The 24,557-nt window shown below is 41.9% G+C and overlaps 2 protein-coding genes across 5 annotated transcripts; both read left to right on the top strand.

Annotated features, from left to right (window-relative positions):
• The first annotated feature begins 5,311 nt into the window (after nucleotides 1-5,311).
• slc4a1a (solute carrier family 4 member 1a (Diego blood group)) lies at nucleotides 5,312-13,725 on the top strand. 2 transcript variants are annotated; one of them, XM_072368224.1, is made up of 21 exons: nucleotides 5,312-5,552; nucleotides 6,619-6,694; nucleotides 6,895-6,950; nucleotides 8,017-8,114; nucleotides 8,202-8,248; nucleotides 8,334-8,499; nucleotides 8,604-8,739; nucleotides 8,815-8,884; nucleotides 8,971-9,013; nucleotides 9,096-9,280; nucleotides 9,406-9,613; nucleotides 9,855-10,058; nucleotides 10,147-10,295; nucleotides 10,391-10,585; nucleotides 10,696-10,929; nucleotides 11,020-11,109; nucleotides 11,654-11,820; nucleotides 11,910-12,151; nucleotides 12,244-12,413; nucleotides 12,610-12,783; nucleotides 12,880-13,725. In XM_072368224.1, the coding sequence occupies exons 2-21, from the start codon at nucleotides 6,668-6,670 to the stop codon at nucleotides 12,940-12,942; spliced, it is 2,724 nt and encodes a 907-aa protein (XP_072224325.1). In that variant the 5' UTR covers nucleotides 5,312-5,552; nucleotides 6,619-6,667; the 3' UTR covers nucleotides 12,943-13,725. The 2 variants fall into 2 exon arrangements, with proteins under 2 accessions (XP_072224325.1, XP_072224324.1); XM_072368223.1 differs by having other exon boundaries at nucleotides 5,314-5,572.
• A 1,756-nt stretch (nucleotides 13,726-15,481) lies between these two features.
• ubtf (upstream binding transcription factor) lies at nucleotides 15,482-24,557 on the top strand. Of its 3 annotated transcripts, none has more exons than XM_072369298.1 (21): nucleotides 15,482-15,781; nucleotides 17,483-17,541; nucleotides 17,697-17,869; nucleotides 18,351-18,434; nucleotides 18,529-18,684; nucleotides 18,772-18,836; nucleotides 18,942-19,068; nucleotides 19,152-19,262; nucleotides 19,351-19,484; nucleotides 19,581-19,722; nucleotides 19,803-19,844; nucleotides 19,956-20,066; nucleotides 20,177-20,332; nucleotides 20,416-20,562; nucleotides 20,722-20,835; nucleotides 20,923-21,011; nucleotides 21,101-21,290; nucleotides 21,382-21,429; nucleotides 21,537-21,590; nucleotides 21,670-21,786; nucleotides 21,882-24,557. In XM_072369298.1, the coding sequence occupies exons 2-21, from the start codon at nucleotides 17,505-17,507 to the stop codon at nucleotides 22,011-22,013; spliced, it is 2,229 nt and encodes a 742-aa protein (XP_072225399.1). In that variant the 5' UTR covers nucleotides 15,482-15,781; nucleotides 17,483-17,504; the 3' UTR covers nucleotides 22,014-24,557. The 3 variants fall into 3 exon arrangements, with proteins under 3 accessions (XP_072225399.1, XP_072225401.1, XP_072225400.1); XM_072369300.1 differs by having other exon boundaries at nucleotides 15,487-15,781; nucleotides 20,725-20,835; nucleotides 21,888-24,557; XM_072369299.1 differs by having other exon boundaries at nucleotides 15,488-15,781; nucleotides 20,725-20,835.

Below are 24,557 nucleotides of genomic sequence, written 5' to 3'. Positions count from 1 at the left end.
CAATTCAAATTCAGTGTATGAACTGTGTGAATTTATTTTTAATTGTTCAGATATTAGGCTGATTTGCATAAGGTTTGCAGCATGCAACAAACAAAAACTATTTTTTAGTTTAAGTCGACTATTATTGTGCTGAAAATACATGTTGTTTATGATTGTTTTTAGATTGAGCGTCAACAACAGCCGTGCAGAAAAAATGTAACTATAGGAGTGATAAATACAGTGTATAATCATGGTAAGGCTGGATGTAACATGTAGTTGGTACAATATCGATCTGAAGTGAATTAAAAATGACCCATACTGTGTTTATTCCTCAGTAAGGGATGATACTGTATGTTGTGTTGTGTGCACACTATGAGGAGGTGGGTCTTTGGTTCTGGCCCTCAGTGATAACTCACACCAGCCTGCTTGTTGAAATGCTGATAGAGCTCATCTGTGTTGCCTTAGTTAGTCCTCCTATAAGACAACTGAATATGTAAAGAACTTTAACATCTGACCGTCCTTAAAGAGGAATATCTAAACCTCAGCCACCTGCCTGCAGCAGGCGATTTCCAGTTAACCAGTTGTGGGACCAACTATCTCCACATGTAAAGATTTAGATGAATATGTGACTCAAGCAAGGCTAAATCATACTTTATCTACATAACTGATGCTTCATAATATTTACTTTTAAACTCTGCATATGCACCTATTTTAAAATGTCATAATTCATCATCTTGTGCTTTGAGTTTTCTGTGAAATTGTCTAAATAAAGTGTGGAGTGTGACATATATGAGGATGTTTGTTTAGAATAGTATATATGAAGACTGGGAGTGTCTTTATATTTTATGTTCAGGCACATGGACTCAGCAGATAGCTTCTACAATTAGTGATAACAGGCTTGTGCCACGGTGTCTTCAGCTGGGGCCCACTGTCCCTCACTGTTTTCTCTGCGGGGCAAATATTTTTCATACGTAGTTGGCCTTGTTTTTTTGTTTTATACAGACTATATATGTATAAATAGCGACATCTCTGCAAATCCTTTTTATGTCGTATTCATGTGTAATAATAGTCAATGCGTTTAGGCATGTAGAGGTGGTCAAGACAACTTGCTGAAGTTCAAACCGAGCATCAGAATGGGGAAGAAAGGGGATTTAAGTGACTTTGAATGTGGCATGGTTGTAACTCACTAACTCAAATAAGCACTCGTTCCAACCAAGGGATGCAGAATACCATCTCTGAACACACAACACGTGGAACCTTGAAGAAGATGGGCTGCAGCAGCAGAAGACCACACCGGGGGCCACTCCTGTCAGCTAACAGGAAACTGAGACTACAGTTCACACAGGCTCACCAAAACTGAACAATAGAAGATTGGGAAAATGTTGCCTGGTCTGACGAGTCTCGATTTCAGTCGCAGTCGAATTAGTGGCAGAATTGGAATTAAATTTCCACTACTTCTGTTACTGGGTTAATTTGCTTTCATTTTGAGACCCTTTCGGGCTGTGTGTATATATATATATGTATATGTATATATACATATATATATATATATATTTACAAGGAATTAATTCATTTTGACTGCCCTTTTATATATAGATATATCCATCCCTTTATGAGCACAGTGCACCTTCTTCTGATGGCTACTTCCAGCAGGATAATGAACCATGTCACAAAGCTCATATCATTTCAAACTGGTTTCTTGAACATGTCAATGAGCTCCCTGTACTCCAATGGCCTCCACAGTCACCAGATCTCAATCCAACAGAGCACGTTTGGGATGTGGTGGAACGGGAGATTCGCAGCCATCACATCTGCAGCAACTGCGTGATGCTGTCATGTCAATATGGACCAAAGTCTCTGAGGAATGTTTCCAACACCTTGTTGAAAGTATGACATGAAGAATTAAGGCAGTTCTGAAGGCAAAAGCGGGTCCTACCTTTTACTAGAAAGGTGTACCTAATTTTTTTGACACATGGTTTGTAAGGTTGTTTGTTCATCCCTCAAGAGGAAATTTCAGTATCTTGAAAATGTGTTAAACTTCAGAAATATCTAAACACACAAGAATGTGAGGTAATATCTCAGATTCTATTTGTCGACAGCCACGCTGAGGAAGATTAGTGATACAGATCATTTGGGCTCCTTTCAGAACACCCCCCCCCCAAAAAAAAAAAAAATCAATATTCAGATAGCACTCATATGGATTTGATTGACTCATCAGAGACCTCGCCCAATAAATCAGCTTCCAGTCATTTTTCCCTGGTTTGCCTCAGTTTTCCAACACATAGTTTTTATTATGTCGCATTGTGAAGGTATAAAAATGAATAAAGGTGTTATGTTAAGCAAACTGGGTGTTTCTTAGCATGAAATCACGCATGAGGCTTTAATGGGAGCACTTAGTGGAACTTTGAAGTACTTTGATAGATAGAAAAACAACTTAATCACAGACCTGTGCCAAAAAAAGAGCACAAGACTCCAGTCAGCAAAAAAGATGAATCCTTTAGGACCCACAATGAGACCTGGTGCTGCTGCTAAAGTGTGCAGGCTTTTTTTCACCCTGAAGGACACACCTACAGTGTATCGAGTCTATCCAGACTGCACTGCAAAAACATGCTCCACCCTCTGGTTTCATCTTTATGAGTCATGATTCATGCTGCAACCAGCTCAAACACACCTGACACATTTGTGTAACTACTTGCACACAAATACGACTGAGGAGTGCTGACTGTCATGGACTTTCCTCCACAGTCACCTGACCTCAACTCCTCTGAACAAAGCCCAACTTTCCTGACATCACAGAAAACCTTTGTGACATTGTCAGGTGATGCTGGGATAATGTTATCAGGTCCTTAACAACCCCGTGGAGTCCATGCAGCTCTAGTGCTGCTGTCATTAAAGCTAAAAAGGAGCAAACGCATTCTGAGGTGTCACAGAATTCAACGTGTTTGAAAGGTTCACTCACACGGTTGAGCGGATTTTTATCAAAAGCAATACAAGATTTTTAAATTCCTGTCAGATATTCAGGGACACAATGACAAATAAGCTCCTAATGAGGTACAAAGACACAGAATCATACTAAAGTTCAGCATAATTTGTAGTTTCAGCGACCAAAAACTGCACCACAACAAGCACGAACAAGATGACTCTTTATCAGTAATGAAACAAGAAATCTTTGATGGGAAAATCAAAATACTCTGTTCTGAGAATAAAGAGCTTTGTTTTTCTGCCGATACAAGATAAACAGTGACAACAGCAACAACGAGAGTTTGAGTATTATTGCTCAAGAACTGACCAATTAGATCATGTAATGGCAGGAAGAAAGATTCAATAAAACTTTAATTTTCTTGTATCACATAGAGTGCATGCTGGAAGTGTTCAAGACATGTGTGCTGACAGGCTTAGAATAAGTTCAGCAACATCTCTACTCTCTTTATAAAGGTACCCACTTTGGAGTAGGTCTTAGATTTTTGTTCAAATGGAATAATTATGAAGGTGTCTCATCATTAAAAAACAAAAATGTAATTTTACAATGAGGATAAAACTGAAAAATATAGTTTTCCTTGGTATATTCCTTTTCCTTTTTTATATTAATGACATCTTTGCACTCTTTTGACAGTCTCAACAACTGGAATGGACTTCATTCAACAGGTGAGCCAGAAAATCACTCTGTTCACTTTCTGAGCGGCAAAGTCTACAAACAAAGTGAAGAACAGCAAAAGTCTTATCATGAACATGAAGATCTGTCATTCTTAATAATGTCAAGAGGTTTTGAAGTTTCCTCACCTGCATGATCCAATAAAGGCAGGCTCCTGCAGAGTTATCAGCCTCAGAGACCAATAACTCACTGTAGCTCAGTTTTCAGATTTCAAGCAGTTAAAGCGTCTCAATGTCTTCATGATAGAACTGCTGCAAAGAAATCCCTGTAGAGGGCGACCAATGAGAAGAACTGTTTGGACCGTGAAACGCGTGGAATGGACATCAGACTTGTGAAATCTAAACTTTGATCTGATGAGCTCAATGCGAAGTTGGAGCAGATGTTTCTCTGTAAGAGGTGGATGGTGAATGGATGGTTCTATATGATGGGGTCCCACTGTGAAGCATGGAGGATGGATGTTGATTTACTCAGAATTAAGGGTGATACTTAACCAGCATGGCCAACGTAACATCTGGATTGAGCTTAGTGGGGTCATCGCTGTGTTTCAGTGGGACAGTGAGTCAAAACACACCTCCTCTGTAAGAAATGTCTGACCAACAGGCAGCAATGTGGAATGCTGCATCAGATAAGCTACCCTCTCCAATGACCCCACCTTAACCCAACTGACATAATCTGGGATGAGTTTGGGCTTGAAGTTGAGGAAAAACATCCACCATATGTTTAGCATGTGGGAGAACTCCAGGTGATGATCTCATGAAGTTAGCGAAGAAAATGGAGAGCAAAGATCTAGTCAAAACAAGAGGTGGGCATTTTTCTTCTCACAGAAATATGTTGTAGCAGTGTCTGATGTTTCCATTCGCCAACATTGTAGCTATTGTTAGTGTTTAAACTTTTCAATCATTTGCAGGTTCGTGACCCTTTTTTTCCCTCATCAAAAGAATAAGAACTGACTGCACCTTGTAGTCAGTACTCAAATGTCTGGCCATATACAAAGATCTCTTGCACATTTAAGTTCTGATGTCCTCAGAAAGGCATCAACGGTTATCTCCTTTGAGCATTCCAGTCACCATAGGATGTGCGACTGGTTGTTCAGTTTGTGTTTAGTTTGAAAATGCATTTTTGTGTCTTTGTGTCTTTGTGTACTTCAAACGTCCCACTGTCGTGAGTTGCACAAGTTATGTTCCATCCAGCGGTCTCCTTGCAGAAACTGATATCACAGACTTTAACTTTTATAATGCTCTGTTGGTTTTTTTGACAGAAAAGTAATTATAAACCACGATGTTTTCCTGTCTCCCCAGTGTGCTCTGCATCATGAGTCGGTATCTCATCGGCCACCAGCTCCACCTTCAGTCAGCTGCTATCTCACATGGACTACAGATAAACCAGATGAGCGTAAGGAGTGTTGAGAAAAAGTTGTTTAATGTATTTACATCACATCACTTACAACTAACCCCTTTCATCATCAACCATCATGATGAGGGAATCCCCCGTTCGTAAACAAGATGACGTAGGAAGATGATCTCCTTATGATACTGTAATTGCTCCCTTCTCTACCCTCTTTGGCACATGTGTGCCCCTCAGACATGATGAGGTTCTGTCCCTCTCTGGCCTTGGATTTGGTTCATGCAGAGAGGGCGGAGCGGACAAATTAGGGCTGGGATATCCCTGTCTCAAGGTGTCCCAGGCTGATAGCGATGTTTGTATGTGTCATGCACGCCCCCATCCACTGCCCCACTGCTCAGCAACCAGAGGGTTTAGGGGGTACTACACTTGTTGGCGCTGACGTACTTTCATATGGGTGTTCCCGCTTTGCTGGGTCTTTCTCTGTAGTCATCTTTTCGTTTGTCTTGGCTCACTTTGTCATCGGGCTCTTCAAGGCTGACAGGGCAGTGATCGTCCCGTTTCCAGTGCTGGAGACCAGGTGGGAATACCTGCATACAGGTAGGGGTGTGGCCTCTTCTGGCCATGGGTTAGACACTCCTTTTTGACACTAATGAACCAGAAGTTAGAAATCAAACTAGAAGGATATCTAAATGTGTACGAGCAAGAGTGATTCCCGTGAATTCGGGGTGAATTGTCGTAAATCTAAGTTATATTTTAATTTTTTGCTTCAAGAAAGTAGGTTTATCATAGATTAAAGCCTGTTCAGATTTTTAGGATTTGCTGCATTTATTCTGAAAATGGCACCTGCTTCCACTTGATTCATGTGAAAATAAATGAAAATATTAAGTGGAAAATCATTTCTTCACATGCATTGATCATATCTGTAGATTTGCTTGTTTCTAAAGTTCCTGTTAATTGTCTTGTATTGTGCAGAGTTAGTCCGTGGAAGCCAAATTCACATTTTCAGAAGCACTTGACAGAAAAGACAGACTATTGTGCGTTTAAAAAAGAAAACAATTTGTGAGAATTTTGAATATTCCATCTCATATGTTCTGCATTACTTGATGATCCAGTATTCGTTGAACCCACATATTTCATTTTTTTTTTTACTGTGCAGCTTCTGAAGAGAAAAGATGTGTCTGGTTGAAGGGTGTAACCCAAAGATAAGGCTCTGTCGTCCTCTATTTAAACTATATCGTACCTCAAATTGTCAACGGCTGATTGATTATCTGTTCTGAGCCGCGGCTCTGCAGACTAACTCAAAGTACAGCTTGTGATGATCGACGATGGGGTCTTTATCAAAGATGTTTTAAAAAAGCCTCAATTGGTCTAGTTGAGAACCAGTTGGTGAATAAATAACTTTTCTCTCAACAGTGAAAACACCCAAACAATTTGACAGCACAACAGCTGTCCTTTTGTTGTGATTGTTGGGTTTAAATGTCAGAAATTCTTTATTTAGGCTACTTTAGATGCACCAGTCCACATGAAATGTTCATCAAAGCAAGCAGGTTTAATGTTATTTGTTCCAAGATTCAATGTGTTTCATCAATTATAATGATTATTTCTATTTTTGTCAGTGTCGGTTAAATCATTTTCTGTTTTAGGGAATGCAGTAAAGTAGCTGAGAATTGAAGGACAGACTATTCAGCATTCATGGAGTACAACTTCACTTTTGAGGAGGTCTGTCTTCTTTTGTCATCCAACACCTTTATGAGGTTTCATAATTGCTGCAACATAAGATTAAAGCTCCAGCTCCAGATGTGGGCCGGATAGAAACCATGGTTTCTGATGTGCTCAGCCTTGCTGGAATGGATAGTTGTCCAAATCCATTTTCTTTCAACAGCTTCCATTAATAATCATTTTACTTCCCACTTATGCAGGGCAGTGACATGTCACGTGAAGACAGTGACTCAGCCTTCCCATCTCCAGTGCAACTGTAAGTATCTCATCTAAGCCTCTCTGTTCTCCACTGTGTTTCTGCATCCTGTTTCTGATGAGATATAATGGGTTCTTTTTGCCCCAAACTGTGCATGAGTAGGATACCATTTCACAAAGTTCACCAATTAAGTGTTTCAAGTCAGGTTGACACATATCAACAATTGTTGCATTGTGTAATAGATCCAGCTTGCAATGCATCTGAGCCTCTTTTGATCCATCTCTTTGCCATATCTATATTGTTTTGATTTATATACAGATGCAGTGTGCAACATACTCAGTAGAAACACCAATACCTTACACTACATGTCAGACTAGCACACTAGAAAGCTGTTTTATTTGTAGAAGCTAAAAAGGCAGATAATTCAGTAGCTGCTGGAGACCAAACCAGAGCTAAACGATAACTAAATCTAATTAAGTGATCAAACAAAGCAAATATTGCTCCAGGCTTGAAGGATGAGTAAGAATGTATCTGTTTGCCAAGACATGAACAGCTGTTTAAGATAATAGATCACATCTGTTTGGATGCACCTTGCAAGAGCTCTGCTCACACAATTAGACCATGATCTAATGATGGATGCTGGCATGAAATAGTGTTTATGGGCTAGAGGAGAGCATGGAGTGGGGAAAAAAATGCACAAAAACTTTAACTACAAGCAAAACTCTCATTTAAATGATTTTCATAAAAGTAGCACAGAAATGGCACATAAATGGTGCAAAAAATCAGAAGTACATAATAATACATGATAACTGTAATAAGGTAAAGGGGCACTCAAATGAAAGGCAGTGGAGAAAAGAACATTCTGAAATATATAAGACAAACCAGGACAGGGCCATGGTAAAAGTCGGGCACAGCCCCAAACCCCTGAAAATACAAGGTTGGGTGGTGCTGCCACCTTGTGGATGTTCAAAGAATAGCATGAGTGTTTTTCAAAAGCTCCTAACTGCACTCCATCCCTTCACTGGCTGGTGTTTGAAGCAACTGGTCTGAACATGGAAGGTACCACTGAGAGGTACTCATCCCATCCTTTGTCTTGGTTAATGTTACTGTATCTCTAAACCACCAGCGCTTCACCCGGCCTGAGTGGTACCTTTGAAGGGAGGGAGGACGAGGAGCAGAATGAGCCTCCTTCAGAAGCCATAGCCATTCTCAGCGATTCAGAGGGTAAACTTTTCCAAAAGTCTGTGCACGTGTTTGTGATTTGTCTTAATATATCAGTACAAAAATCACTTATCCGCCTTTTCATTCCAGCTTTCCTGAATGTGAACACCAATGCCACCACAAGGGGAGATGCCCAAGTTAGTCTATCCTTTCAAATAAAATGGTAAAGTTTGATATCATAAACGTATATGCTAGCTGACATATCACACTGCATTACCACAGGCCTATGTGGAGCTGAATGAGCTTCAGGGCAGCACCTGGCAGGAGACTAGCCGATGGGTGGGTTACGAGGAGAACTTTGACTCTGCCGCAGGAACGTGGGGTTCCTCTCATGTCTCCTATCTCACCTTTAAGAGCTTGATTCAAGTGCGCAGGGCCATGAATACAGGTGACTTTGGAACCTTAAACAGAAAAAAAAATCGACATATATGTGTGGATAAAATCCATGTAAACTGTTTAAATGTCATGTTCACACCAAGTCTGCATCCTCAGGTGCTATTATCTTTGACATGAATGCCAGCAGTCTGTCTGCTGTGGCTGAGAAAATAGTTGATGAGCTGCTGAACAAGAATGAGATTTCTGCCAGTGATCGGGAGGGTCTGCTGAGAGCTCTCCTCATGAGACGCAGGTAACCCTCGTTGGCGATAAACTCTCAAACATATTTGAAGCATACCTTTTTTGCTCATTGTATTTATCATTCCAGTCAGTCTCAGGGACCTGTGGTGACTCCCTCTGGAGATATTCAGATGCAGACTTTTTCTGTCACAAAGAAGGTACACATTTAGAGTAATTTCATCTAATTTCAAGCCTTAGCATATCTGTTTTAAAATAATGGTACTGTAATCGTTGTGTTTTGCAGCGAGAGAGCTCTGACAACATGGAGGCATCAGTTGTTCTCACAGGTAAATTATTCTGATGCAGATTTTGGTCTGTTTTTGTACAATTTTCTGTAGCAGGTCTGATTTGAAAGAGTGTTTCCCATAGGTACCCTCGACTTCCTGCAAAAACCAGTGGTGGCCTTTGTCAGGTTAGCTGACTCTGTGGTGATGGAGTCCATTCTGGAGTCACCTGTACCTATTCGCTTCATCTTTATGATGGTGGGCCCAGGCCAGAGTGGAATAGACTACAGTGAAAGTGGCCGTGCCATGGGTGCTCTGATGGCCGACTGGGTAAGAGAGGATAAAGAAGGGAAAGTGGAAATTTCACAGCTGTAGCTTGAGCTAAGAGATCACACAATCCCCCCCCCCCTAACTTGGTGCTGGGAATGAGAGTTTTCTGTATCTCCCTTTGTCAGGTGTTCTGTTTGGAAGCCTTCTTGGCCCAAACTGACAAAGAAGTGACTAACGCCATCGCTGACTTCATGGACTGCAGCATTGTGATTCCTCCCACTGAGATCCAAGATAAGGTGATGCTGGAGCCAATAATTGCTTTCCAGAAGAAGATGCTGAGTGACAGACTCCGTCCTTCTGATACTCGACTTGCCTTTGGAGACAGGGTCAAAGGTCAGAATTCACTAGCTTCAAACAAATGTGCAAAAGAGCCTCACTATTTGGTATCAGAAAGTAAAATCCAGAAAATCTTCCACTACCCCCTTAAAGGGCAAGACAAAGCGATTTTTGGGGGAAAACACCCATTAAATGTTACTTGATTGACACAGAAATAAGGAAGAAACTCAGAGCATTCAAAGCATAATGGAGGGGGTTTGAGGGTATCAGTGTGAATTTGATTTGTTTTGTTGTACAGCTGATCAAGGTCCAGAGGAGCCGAGGGAGGACCCTCTGGCCCGTACAGGTTATCCTTTTGGTGGAATGGTGAAGGACATGAAGCGCCGGTTTCGCCACTACATCAGCGACTACACAGACGCTCTGAATGCTCAGGTCCTCGCTGCCATCATCTTCATCTACTTCGCTGCCCTGTCCCCAGCTATCACTTTCGGAGGGCTTCTGGGTAAAAGAGAGACTCCTGGACAGGAAGGCACTTTTTCTCTTTAATCACCATCAAAGTTAATGATCACTCTCTCATATTCTGACCCTAGCTGACAAAACGGAAAAGATGATGGGTGTTTCAGAGCTGATGATCTCCACCTGTGTCCAGGGCGTCATCTTCTGTCTCATTGCTGCCCAGCCTGTTCTTGTCATTGGCTTCTCTGGACCTTTGCTACTGTTCGAGGAAGCTTTTTTTGTTGTACGTACAAGCTGAATGCCCTTAAGACTTGTAAAAAAAGTCCACTTTTCTTTATTAAAATCCATGTTTTTTTGTGTTTTTTCATCCCATGTCAGTTCTGCAAGGCCCAGGGCATTGAGTACATTGTGGGCCGTATCTGGGTGGGTATGTGGCTGATAGTGATTGTGGTCATTATCGTAGCAGTGGAGGGCAGCTTCCTGGTTCGATACATTTCCCGCTTCACCCAAGAAATCTTCTCCATCCTCATTTCGCTCATCTTCATCTACGAGACATTTGCAAAACTTATAAAGGTTTCCTTATGTCATTCTTCCATCCATTTCACAGCCGAGCTGATTTCATTTTAGTGTCAGCTGTAACGGTCTACTTTGCTCTTCTTCTGCTTTCTTTTACTTTTACTCAGATCTTCCAAACCCACCCTCTGATCCTGAACTACGAGCATCTGAACGACTCAGTGGAGAACCCCTTCCACCACGCCATGATAGATAACGAAAAAAGTAATGGCACCATTGTGTATAAGGAGACTGAAAGGCCGTACCCCAACACCGCCCTGCTGTCTATGTGTCTGATGTTTGGCTGCTTCTTCATTGCATACTTTCTCCGATCGTTCAAGAACGGTCACTACTTTCCAGGCCCGGTAAGATCATGTTTTTAACAGTATTTATGTGAACTCCTTTTTTTTTCTTTTAAATCAAGTAATATGATTTTGATCCTGGTGTCTCTTTAGCTTCGTCGTTTGATTGGAGATTTCGGAGTCCCCATTGCTATTTTCTTTATGATTGCTGTGGATATCAGCATTGAAGATGCATACACCCAGGTAACTATGCATACTGCAGACTGCATTGTATAAATAACAAATATATGTATATGTGTGTTTATGTATGTATGTATGTATGTACGATCTATGTGTATGAGATAGCGTGTTCAAAAAGTAGAAAATGATAGTTTCATTCTATGCTTATCGTTGGAAACACATGGGGATATCTGAATTTTAGTAAATAATTAAAAAACATCAAAGACATTGATTCATAGAGGCACTTAAAACTAGCACCCTAACTGCTTTAACAGAGTTTAAGAGGGTAAATAACCAGCTTTCGCAGTTTGCTGGTCTGGAGCGTTCAGGTGTGTGTTAACACCATTGTGTTAACACACACCTGAACGGAGGAAAGACATCAGCAATGATCTTAGTTATAAAGCCATTTCCAAAGTTTTCTGTATGACTTAAAATATTCCAATCGACTGTATACAGACCTTGATAATAACATTACAGGTTAGCTGTAAAGACAAATAAACAGAACTCTCTTGTATTGATAGAAAATTGATCAGTTTTTCTGAGTGAACATCCCTCTTTCCTCTTGTAGAAACTTGTTGTGCCAAAAGGTGTTGAAGTGACCAACCCCAAAGCCAGGGGCTGGTTCATCAATCCTATGGGAGAGAAAGAGGATTTCCCCATCTGGATGATGGGTGCCTGCTGTGTGCCTGCCCTGCTCGTTTTTATCCTCATTTTCATGGAGTCCCAGATTACCACGTGAGTTACTCTGCGTTTCATAGCATCATTGTTGTTCGCAGCTCGTGTGAACTGAGTTAAACTTATTTTATGTTCTCTGTGAATGCCAGGCTGATTGTGAGCAAACCTGAGAGGAAAATGATGAAAGGATCTGGTTTCCATTACGATTTGCTCCTCCTCGTCACCATGGGGGGCATATCCTCTATCTTTGGGGTGCCCTGGTTGAGTGCTGCCACTGTGCGCTCAGTCACCCACGCCAACGCTCTCACTGTCATGTCCAAGGGTCCCAAACCAGAAATAGAGAAAGTGATTGAGCAGAGGATCAGTGGCTTATTTGTGGCCATCATGGTTGGTAGGTGCTGCCATCTATTGCATTGGTGCAGTCCCATCAGGTTCAGAATAAATAAGCATTTTTCCTCTAATCTCTCTTTCTCTGACTTCCAGGTGTTTCGATTTTCATGGAGCCCATTCTAAAGATGATTCCTATGACTGCCTTGTTTGGCATCTTCCTCTATATGGGTATCACTTCTCTGAGTGGAGTCCAGATGTGGGATAGGATGCTTCTTCTTATTACTCCAAAGAAATACCATCCCTCTGATGCCTACGCCACCAGGGTACCGATCCCCCTCAAATACTCCTCATTGTACTCTAATTATAATTTTAGTTTATCAGAATGCATTTATGATGATGAGTAATATTTTGGGGTCTATGGGGTCATCACTTGTTGACTCAGACATTTTTATGCATTTTGATGTCAGTGTTTGGTTTCGAGCCTCCCTTCTAACGTTCTCCTGCCTGTCATCTTTGCAGGTAGCGACATACCGGATGCATCTTTTCACACTGATTCAGATTTTGTGTCTGGCTGTCCTGTGGATGGTGAAAATCAGCCCATTCTCTCTAGCCCTGCCTTTCATTCTTATTCTAACCGTCCCTCTGCGCATGTTCATGACCGGCCGGGTCTTCTCTGCCATGGAGATGAAATGCGTAAGTACTTGTTTGTGCCTGAGACTTTCATCCCAGGCCTAACTCAAAGAGTAACTTGTTGTGTCACATGTCTGCTTCTCTGTGTTTATGTTGCAGCTGGATGCAGACGATGCCAAAGTGAAATTTGATGACGAACTCATGGAGGATGGATTGGCATAAGCGTCAAAAACAAACTGAAGTCATTCATTTTTTTATTTCAAACTGTTCTGTTATTATTTATCTGCAAAGAAACCTTCTTTTCATATTCAAACAAAATTCCTTCAGCTGAATTTGTGTCTGACTGCAGATAACAAGTTCTGAATCCTTCTTATATTCATCATATAAAGTCATGGTACTGGTAATTGCTGTTTGTCTTCATGGGTAAAGAGTGATATTTTTAATATAAGAGGTATTTTCTCCCCAAGGATAAAAAGTAGTTTAACATTAAATTTTTTTTTTATATATAGCTTTTATTGACTGGTGCAGTCGCATTTCAGATCAGCCCATGGTATTATGCAAGTTTACCTTAACTTAAGCTCTTTAAACTTGACCAAATAATTATTTTTGTGGAACTATCAGAGGCACTGCATGCCTATAACCTAGTCAAATATTCTCAAATGTGTTTTCAGTTGTGTTTCTCAGGTTTTCTTTATAACATTTGTTGTTAGTGTAATGTATGCAGCGTTTTCTGTTGAGTTGTCCCGTTTGTATAAAAAGACGTGTAATTCGCTCATATCTGATTTTAGTGTGGAATCTTAGTCTTAGAATCTTAAAATGCAATGAGCAGTTATAGGAAGTCAATGATGAGATATAATTGTGCGAGCCGATTGTTGCACTGACATCACCGAAACATCTATTTGTAAATGTCTTATCAAGCTTTTTGTTTTGCCCGCTTAAAACACTGTACATGCTTTGGATTTCACTTTAATAAGAAATAATAAAAAAAATAAAACAGCTTTAAAAACGCGTCATTTCACTAGGACACATCGTAGTACTTTTATTATTATTTTTCCTTTGATTAAAACGAAACGTTCAGCTTCTACCACTCAGCTGCATGCTGCCTTTAGGACAATCACGTAAATTCTAGTCTCAAGATATTTAATCTAAAAAACAATAAATACTCCCAACTACTCTCTAAGTCTTAGGATGATTTCTTGCATTTATGACCCATAAATAGATCATTTCAAAGACTTTTACATTTTGCACAATTCGATGGATATCTTCCTCTCTATAGTTTACATTTGTTCAGCTTTGTGTATTCCAGTTGTGTCTAAAACTTATCAAGTATTACTTTGTCTCAGAACATACAACATCACTAATTCTTGGTTTTAACCGAGTTGCTTTTATTCCACTTTGTAAACACAAAATTCAAAACATTTACAGAGAAAAACATTTTACCAGAGGTGCAGCATGATCGAACTAAGATTTTAACTCTTAATGCAGATCCAAATCTAGATTTTGATTTTGAACAATGAAACTATTACTAGGATACATTTTTCCATGTGGAATGATTACACTTACACACACGATTACATGTAATCAGTCATGTCTAAATTTCAGCCATATATAGTATGAATATATATATATAGTATGAATTTGTTAATTTTATCATTTACTTATTTAGGTCAAATACGTTTGTGTGAACGCCTTCCGTACGACGATTTCTGCTTTTACCACAGTAAGCGAACACAGCACACTTTAACAAGGCCGAGCGCCTGGAAGCCATTTGTTTTCCCCGAGTCGGACTGACTGGATTGGATGGTCGGGGGTTCCGCCCACAAACACACAAGGTGGAGTTGAAAAGAACAAACATGCTGGGCCAAAATGAAGCTGTCAAACAACCGTTCACAATTCAAGAAAAGAGGTTTAGAGCAGTGGGAAACGGCATACACACTGCACTGATGGTGCCTCTCGTGTAAGGGGAAATCTGACAATGAATACATAAAATTATATACTTCTGAATAAATTGCACTGTATGTTAGTTATATTTGCTTAAGTTAACGGTGGCGTTAGACACACAACTTGGTCTTTATTCAAACCAACAGTTTGCCGATAAAATATTCGGGCTGCAAACTTCGGCTGCAGATGCAACAGAGTCGGTCTCGTGGAGAAATATTCATCCGCGGTTGTGTTTAGAATCATGCTGCATCGGAAAAAGTGGATATGTCGGCGTGCCGAAATGGTTGGATGGAGAGAGAACTGCTGCGCGTTGAGTGGAGGGAGACAGAGAGTGAGATGGAGGCGGGGGGAAGGACCATCTCTGCGGGGACTGGAGTCCAGGACCGACGGCGCAGTGCTGGCTATCGTTCAACCCTCCCCTTCTTCCTCCACAGCGACACCGAGGCTCACGTCGAGACAGGTAAGCCAACACAAGAGTCGCTCGGTTTCATAACAAAACGACAAGAGCGCGCGATAAACAAACCCGAAAAAGCGACTAAAAGTCGAAAATGATTCCTTTCATGTTTGCGTTTGTTTGCAGTTAAAGCTGCCCGCTCGCTGGTCTCTTTGTAGTCGCGTAATAAACCGACCGTTGTAGAAGGGTACAGACGAGGTCGGCCATACCCGAATTGCTGGTCCCAAACAGCGGGGAAGAATCTGAACACAAAACCCGGAGGTACTTGTACTCTTTGTTTTAATATTACCCCCACCTACTATCTGAAGCGGATACCTTTAATCGAAATCAAGCTATCGGTGATGTAGCCGTGTTGTTTGAGTGGGGGAATAAACGGTGGTTTCCGCGCCGAGACCTCCATGCGGCTATTGGCGGAACAGCTAGCCGCCTCTCGGTCAGCCATCAGGGATCTCGGTTTAATATCTCACCGTGCAGAGACTCGCCCTCCCTCTCCCCCTCACTCTCTCACCGACTAGCCCAGAACCACCGACGACCGAGATCGGAGAACCCGCCTTCTCCTCCTCGCTTGTGCGATTTTTGGATCGAGAGCAGGGAGTCTGCAACGCCCTGGCTTTAGCTTTAAGCTCCGTTTTCAGTGTTTGCAGTGCGCCATTGGACCTTGTCACGGTAGGTTTCCTTGTAGAGCAGGGCTGAAGCATGGCGGACCTGGAGCTGTTTGTCGCGCCAGAGAAGCTGCTCAGCCTCGTACGTTAAAGTGTTTCCTTTTGAGATGTAGCCGAAAGTGTAAGAACCGTTTAACGCTGTAATTGTAGCCGAAACTATAAACGGTGAACGTTAAAATGAACCCGAGTAAAATTAGGTCGACGCTGTCATGTTTCGCCGTTAAATATTTTTGATTTTCTCCTTTCTTCCTGCGCCTCCGCTCGTCCTTTTAACCCAGTTTACCGACATTTTACTCATCTGGAACAGTATTAACAACCGTTATAACTTATTTTCGAATTTCCTCTGCGATGTTTGTCGTGAAATTAAAACGTTACCGTAAAAAAACTGTAAAGTTTCATATTATTTGTAGTAAACACCAGTTAATGTGATCCAGGTCTTTCCCGTGGAACAGAAATTTCGTGTAAAATGCTCACAGGCTTGGCGCTTTTATAGGAAAATGTCCAATTTTAAAGAGTTATAAGTCTAAATAAAGAGTGTAATGGTCTAATTTAAGCTTCTTTTGGCGTGCTAAGTTGTCCTTGGTCGTGCCGTGCCTCGGCACTTACATTTTAAAGACCCATATGTTGTTATTTTGATTAAATTTCATAAATTCGATGTTAAAAGAGGTCCGAATTGATACTATAGCGTTTCTAGGTGTACTCAAATGTCGAATTGTATTGTTATAATTAAGCTAGGTCAAACGCCTGAGCTTGGGCCATCAAGGACAAGATGAACAACGAGCATCCGCCATCATTGGCGTGCAGCTCGGCTACGCCTCGCTGAAGAATGCTCTAGGTTTTCCTCCTTGATTCAACCATGAAACCCCCAAAACACGACCAAAGCGGTCGGGGAATACACTAAAAGCACATTTATTCACTTAAAACGAATGTCATTTTCTTTCCCTTGCTCCTGTCTCGGTAAACATTAGAGGAGAAGATTATAGGTTTTCACGGCGGAGCTAGATCCGCTTCCAATGGTGATGAGGCGCCTGTGTCGAGTGGCGCATTTGGCTGCAGTGCTTCCAAGCTACCATTCCTGCCTGTCGGAGACCGAAAGCAGATCCCCAGTCCGTGGTCAGCTGGTCGCCTACAGCTGCCTGTCCGTTCACGTCCATTCGCTTCCTCCTTCCGTGGATCCTCCCCAACCTCCGCTCCGACTGAAAATCCTCCATTACTGAGTAGACCGAGCGAGAAAATGGTTGCTCCTGTGCGTCCACGACACTTTTGTTGTAGAATAAGGACAGTACTAATTCGCCAAATTCCGGTTGGCAAAATTTGCTCGACGGGAGACTCCCGTTGTCGTAGCTAGTTGTGCTAGTTGAAGCCCTCCGCAGTGTTATTTGAGATTTGAAGCCGTCACAAGCAATAGCCTATGTCTCACCATGGAGCGTAAACGTTTTAGGGGCGGTGTAATGAACATAAACCATTATGTCGGGGCAGATTTGAATTCACTTGGACTCAACATTTTTACTTTTATATCATAGTAAAATAGTTTATTTGAGGAACCACCGTCAAACATGAATTATACACATATAAAATATTATTGATTGCGTTTTAAAAACACTTGAATATTTCTGATGAGTTTGTTACCGGATCTCAGTTTATGTTAAAGTAGGTCGTTTTTATCCATTTGGTATGTGATGGTTTTCTTTTCCTTCTTTTGCAGATCCAAGACTTTATTTTCACAAATGAATGGAGAAATGGAGGCAGCGACCCCAGACCAAGGTTTAAAGCAACTTTAAAATAAAACATTGCTTTTTGATTGCTCTGTAGAAATGTATTACTTTCGACAACTTATTATTGTGAGCAATTCTTGTGGGAAAGCTTAATTTGACCCATTTTTGATTTATGCATTTTGTTCTGTTTTGACGTTTTCACAGTGTGGGTGCAGGATGACCTCCTAAAACTGCTGGAGGGCATGAAAGTGGCCCTTCCACAGAAAGACCTGACTAAATACAAAACTTCAGAGTCCCACCTGGACTGGCAGAAGGTGGCCTTCAACTCTTTTACAGCAGAGATGTGTAAGCAGAAGTGGCAGGAGGTCTCTAAAGAGGTACGCCACTTCAGATGACGCTGTATTAAATGCGTTTCCACCTCAGGAACCAAAGGTTTGACAGACTCCACCAGACACACCCCTAATTGGAGTGTAGTACTTTGATTTTTGGGGAAATGCCAGTGCACGAGCTGGCTGGAAGTGATGACAAGTGGCAAGGGATGCCATTGTCTCTTAAATGAAAGGGAAAACATTTGTCAGATGGAGTTCACGGAATAAAATTACAGTTATTTACTGGTTTGTGGACACATTATAATGAAACATACTCCAGGGCCAGCGACATTCATGCAGATTACCATGTTTTGGCTTTTAAACTAACCTGTGTGGGGCATCGCCAGCTGATCCGCTGTGTAAATGGTCTGCCTATTCAGAGCACCACTGGTTGTACTGGTGCATTAATGGGTCAAACTCTCATTCACGTCCGCTTCAATCAGCTGAGAAGCATTACCAAGTTTTACACGTGCTTTGTTTTTCCTCTTAGATTCGTAAGTTCAGAACTCTAACAGAGTTGATAGTTGATGCTCAGGACTACATCAAGAACCCCTATAAAGGCAAGAAAATAAAGGTGGGTTAGAATCAGTGTTTCACATAATTAACAGACCACTTGTTGTGTGAATGGAGCACAAGACTTAAGTCTTTCTCCCCCCCTGAATAAACAGAAGCACCCAGATTTCCCCAAGAAGCCTTTGACTCCGTACTTCCGTTTCTTCATGGAAAAGAGGGCCAAATATGCCAAGTTACACCCTGAGATGAGCAACCTTGACCTGACAAAGATCCTCTCCAAGAAATACAGGGAGCTGCCTGACAAAAAGAAGGTCAGTCAGTCAAAAAAGAGCCACAGATGTTAACTTTTTCTTTTTGATGCAGTTTAAAACATCGTTCTTTTCTTTTCATGCCCACAGAAAAAATATGTTGAAGACTTCTTACGAGACAAGGAGACTTTTGTGCAAAACATGATGAAATTCAGGTGAGATTACTTAAAACATCTTCATGACAATAACACAGAGTATGTTAAGTCAGAGTCCAGAGGATTAAAACTCTGCTGAGATGTCGGTTTCTGATGTGTAAACAGGCAACTACACCCAGACCTGGTGGAGAGCATGACCAAGAAAGGTTCAAATGTTCCAGAAAAGCCCAAGACACCCCAACAGTTGTGGTACAACCATGAAAAGAAGGCCTTCCTTAAGACACGTCCAGATGTAAGTTTGGGGATATTCAGAGTGCAGCCTCTAAAAGCGTAACTGTTATTCCAGAGATGTTAATTTTCTGTGTCTTACATCAGGCAACCACCAAAGACATTAAGGACAGTCTCGGCAAACAGTGGACACAGCTGACCGACAAAAAGAGGCTGAAATGGATCGCAAAGTCCCTGGAACAGCAGAAATTATACGAGGTGAAAATTGTTATTGTGATATACCGCAGTGGTGAGAACAGCCTTATCACTGGTTTCATCACTGGTAACTGTGTGTTGCAATACTTAGGGAACCATGCGAGAATACATCCAGCAGCACCCAGAGTTAAACATGACCAAGGAAGATATTGTAAAGTCAACCCTGACCAAGGCGGAGCGACACCTGAAGGACAAGTCTGACGGCCGACCGGACAAACCTCCTCCGTGAGTCGCAGCTCCGAATATCTGAATCAGGGGACGTTTGGTCTCCTGCCCTTTGAATGGGCTGGTTGGACAAATGTGGTGTGTAAACGCTTTCAGAAACGGTTACTCGATGTTCTGTGCTGAGCTGATGTCGAGCATGAAGGACGTTCCCAGCACGGAGCGCATGGTGATGTGTAGCCAGAGATGGAAGCTGCTGAAACAGAATGAGAAGGATGCCTACCAGAAACGCTGTGAGCAGGTCAGTTCAGGGTCATCGCGCTGAAAAATCAAGTCAGTCAGCTGAGTTTAGTCTCAAATGTTTGTTTTTTTTCTCCTCAGAGGAAAAAGGAGTATGAAATTGAAATGAACAGATTTCTCAGTGTAAGTCTTATTCCTCTTTGTTCAGTTTGCACGTTGAAACCATTGCTCTGCTCTTTGCTTTTTACTCGGAGAGATAGTATTTATTTAACTTTTTTGTGTGGACATGTGTAGTCTATATCAGAGGAGGAGCAGCAGCGGATCTTGGGTGAGGAGAAGCCCGGTTATAAGAAGGGCAGCAGAGCTACCAGTCCTGCCTCTAAAAAGAAAAACTCCAAAGCAAAGGTAAGACCTGGAGTAAAGCACGTTGTGGTTTCTGATTTGAACACGTTGCCATCCGTCTTTTGTCAGACGTGTATTTTATATATTTGCATTGTCTCCTCTGCCATTTGTAGGCCAGTCTAGAGAAACCCAAAAGGCCCATCTCTGCCATGTTCATATTTGCTGAGGAGAAGCGTCCCAGACTGCAGCAGGAGAAGCCGGACCTGTCTGACAGCGAGCTCACCAGACTTCTGGCACGCATGTGGAACGAGCTGCCAGATAAGAAGAAGGTAAAATGTCTGTCCGATATCAGCCAAAACATTCTGAAATGTGCAATCAGTGTTTTAATTATCTTATTCACTTAATGATTTAGGAGAAGTATAAACGTTTGGAAACACTCTTGAAAGCTGAGTCGGAGAGGAAGGAGAAGGAGGATCGAAGTCGTTTGCCAGATCCACCCAAGAACGCTCAGGAAATCTGGCAGCAGAGCGTTATCGGAGACTACCTGGCCAGATTTAAGGTATGCGTGACTCAGAGTTTCAAGAATACAGACTAGAAGTTATATTTCAGCTCATTATAGTTGATATGAAGAATATTTGTAACCACACGTTTCAGCCGTTCACAAATGAAAAGACAGCTAGTATCACCACAAGTACGTTTAATATGAACCTGTGCTCAGCAGAATGACCGTCCAAGGGCACAGAAAGCAATGGAAACAGCCTGGAGCACCATGGAGAAGAAAGAGAAGATTATGTGGATTAAGAAGGCAGCAGAGGACCAGAAAAGATATGAGGTTAGAGAACCTCTGCTCGATCTATAAATGTAATCTTGTATATGTGACCGGGGAGCGCTAAGCGCTGCCTTATCTGTCTTCAAACAGAGAGACCTGTGTGAGATGCGCTCTCCGGCTGCGGCCATCGCCTCAGGGAAAAAGATGAAGTTTGAGGGTGAACCCAAGAAACCACCATCGTAAGTTTGTGACCTGTAACGTCACTTTAGCTGCGTATGGCTAAACTTGGGAAACCCTGACGTCTAATTCTTTTGTTTTGACTTGCTAGTAACGGATACCAGAAGTTCTCTCAGGAGATGCTGTCTAACGGGGAGCTGAACCACCTTCCGATGAAAGAGCGGATGACTGAGATCGGCAGCCGGTGGCAGAGGTTGCCCCTGAAGGACAAGGACCGCTACAAGAAGATCGCAGAGGAGAAGCAGAGGCAGTACAAAGTCCTACTGGAGCAGTGGCTCGCTGTGAGAAGGGGTTGATGGATGATGTGGGGGGACATATTTGTCGTACGTTTTGAAAGATTCTTGCCTAACTTGCACTTTAATCTGTCCACAGAGCTTGTCTTCACAAGAGCGAAACACTTACAAAGAATATAATTCACAGGTAAGCTTTTACGCTCTTGTGGCTGTTGTTGTGCTTTAAAGGGGCTCCGTTATGCTTTCAGTACATTTCATTGGTAACGTGGAAATCATTCTCCTCAATTTTTTTAGAAAAGAAGAAACCCAGCAAAACAAGGAGGCCCCAAGGCAAAGTCCAAGAAATCTGTGAGTGCCGAAGCTCTTCTGTCTTCTGCTGTGTGTGAGCTACACTGTGAGCCCGACCTGAAAATGTGTCTTTTAACAGGACACTGAGGAGGAGGAGGAAGACGATGATGAGGATGACGATGAGGACGAGCAGGAGAAGGCTTCCTCTGAGGCAGATTCATCCAGTGAGGAGGACGACGAAGAAGAGGATGATGATGTGCGTAATATTTCTGTTTGGTAGCACTCGCAGCTAAAGATATGAGCGAGAGTTGTGTGGATTTTATATTTTGTTCGTTTGTTTTTTTTTAAAAGAAGGAGCGCGATGAAGAAGAAGAAGAAGATGATGACGAAGACGACGACGAAGCGGAGGACAAAGAGAACAAATCAGAGGACAGCAGCAGCGAGTCGAACTCGGCTGGGTCGTCAGACTCTGACTCGGACTGAAACGCCGTCCTGAGACAAACTGAGCAGCGCTGAGCTGAGCCAAGAGTCCAGGGAGCTCTGCCACTGTGCCAACCCTGCTCTCCTCCCACCACCAGAGGGAGCCCCTGCGTCGCTTCATCCGCCTCACACTCACCCACTTTTTGTTGCTGCCCTGGTAATCTGTACCCAAGGAGGAACCCTGCCCCCAAAACAAGTTTAATTCCCTCCTAGGTTTGATGGTCATCTCACAGCATGGGTCAACCCGCTGACATTATGCCAAAAACAGCATCCCACTGGTTTGGTGATGTCATGAACATTTCTGCCCCCGAGTTCAATATTCATTTGCAGGTTGAATGGTTTAAAGTTAGTTTTAATCTGTAGGATAATTTATTCCCCTCCTGTATTTTTTTTTTATTCTGGTAATTAGTTAAAGACAAGTTGGCTTGAGTTGTGAACAGGCTTCATTGAGCCAAAGAGCACGATATGGTGGAGACGGGAGGGAGGGGGGGCACTGAAAAATTGCACTCTTCAGAATGTTTCCTTTGATATTTTTTCCAGAACGTCGTTACTTTGTTCTGTATTCTCAAGCTATGATGTAGATTTTATGATTTGGTTAATACAGAGGTGGTATTTTTTCAGGAAAAAAAAAGTCAAGCCATTTTGAATGTCTTTTTGTTGCTGGAAAACTTCTGAACTTTTTACTTACCTGTGCTCTCATTTAAAAGGTGTCTATAAAGTGTTCACCTCCTGTGGGCTTCTCATGTTTTACTGTTCTGCAACATGGAGTCAAAGTGGATGTAACTGGGCCTTTTGACACCAGTCGGTATGAAGAAAGGGGGGGTATCCTGCAGCATTTACGGGGCATTGACTTGTTTGCCGTGACTGTGACTAAACCTGTCTGAGGTCAACACCGAGCTGTCAACCAACTGTGGCGTTCAAAGTTGTGGGATTTTTCTTATATTACATTGATTCTTTACAAAAGCATCTAAATTAAATACAGATATCAACACAAGACCAGCGACTACAGATTTATAGTGTGTGAGTACGCTGACTTAAATGTGTCATGTTCAGCTTCTTACTGTAATCTGACTGGCTTGAATGTTGTTTTGTATCCTTCCCCTGAATAACCATTTTCACTAAACGTGTTACAGTTGATTTGAAATGCTCCTTTTTCTTTACAGTTGATTTCTTTTAAGCCAACTGACAGCCTCTTGGGGCTTCCATTGACACATTGCAAAGATTGTCGTCATGAAGACGTTTGAGCGGCATCCGTGTCAAAGGCTGATTACATCCACTCTTGTATTCTGAAACGTGAAGGTTCGGCGTGTGTGTGAGAGTGAATATTCCCTCCGAGACTCTGCAGGGTCCATTGCCATGTGTGTTACTGGACTAACGTCTCTTTGTATCAATCCATCAGTCTTAAACAAAGCTGTTACTATCGGTTGATTCAACAGTTTGTCTTGACCTCCAGTCGATAAACGGTGGGTGGTTTATCCACACTTACCAGTTGTCCACATTAAGTCCTCAGTCTGACTTTTAAGATGTATCCCTGTATGTTTTTGGGTGTTTTTGCCCCCCTGCTCTCCACATTTCATTCAGTTGCTGACATGTTCGTTTTAATTGTGAACATTTGAGTTCTGACCCATCTCGGGAACCATTGTGGATGTTGAAATGAATGGTTTCATCTTTTCTTGATTTCAAGTTGGTCTTGAAGTTTTAACGGCTGTAATCCGTTTGGGTTTTTTGTCTGATGCTTTTCCCAAAAAAAGTGTGCACTTATTGTAAATGTGTTCCTGAGTTTGTGTGCATGCATGCAGAGTCGTGTGTGTGTGTGTATGAGGATGTGTGTGTGTTTCTTTGCTTTAACGTTTGCTGTTTCGTTGCTCACCCTGATGTGACTGCAGCGTGCATGTCTGTGCCTGTCTGGGGACATCATACCAACACCATGAATGTAGATGTCTTTAAATTTTCCTCCAAAGGTCTCTGCTGTCATGTCGTTGATTACCTGAATACGGACCGATGACAAGACTTCCATAATTGTCTTTTTGGGGTTCCAGACAGACTGATTATTGATCTGTTGCTAATGGATAATTTTGACCATTATGAATTCATCACAGACTGAAACAAAACCAGCGTGGACTATTTAAATAACTGAGGGAGGGAGAAGGAAAGCAACTGCTTGTACTGACTGATGGAAGTTTGTAAAAGGGATTGAGGAGCTGAGTTGCCAGTGGATTTGGGGTATAAAAAATGTCATTTTTCTGTAAATACTGTTTTTGTATTGAGTGCTTATTGTTTAGTTAGTTCTTTAATTTTGCAAACCCTCATCTGTGATTTCTGAGGCCAGTGAGTCTTTCACTCACGGGGGAGAATTTTTGGTTAAATTCACCTGTTTTACTTGTTACTTCTCTCCCTTCTGTTGGTTTATAGAGATATCTATGACAACAAAGCTTTACAAGTTTGTACTGCTGATCATTTAAAAAAAAAAATTGATGTTTTATATAGCTGAGGGTGTTCTTATGTCCTTGTAGTTCAAGTATTTGGGCAAATAAAAACAAAAATCGA

Source organism: Leuresthes tenuis, unplaced genomic scaffold (assembly GCF_036924035.1).
Source record: "Leuresthes tenuis unplaced genomic scaffold, fLeuTen1.0.hap1 SCAF_17, whole genome shotgun sequence".
Lineage (NCBI taxonomy): Eukaryota > Metazoa > Chordata > Actinopteri > Atheriniformes > Atherinopsidae > Leuresthes > Leuresthes tenuis.
Note: the sequence above shows the minus strand (reverse complement) of the source record. Positions and strands in the feature narration are given on the sequence as shown.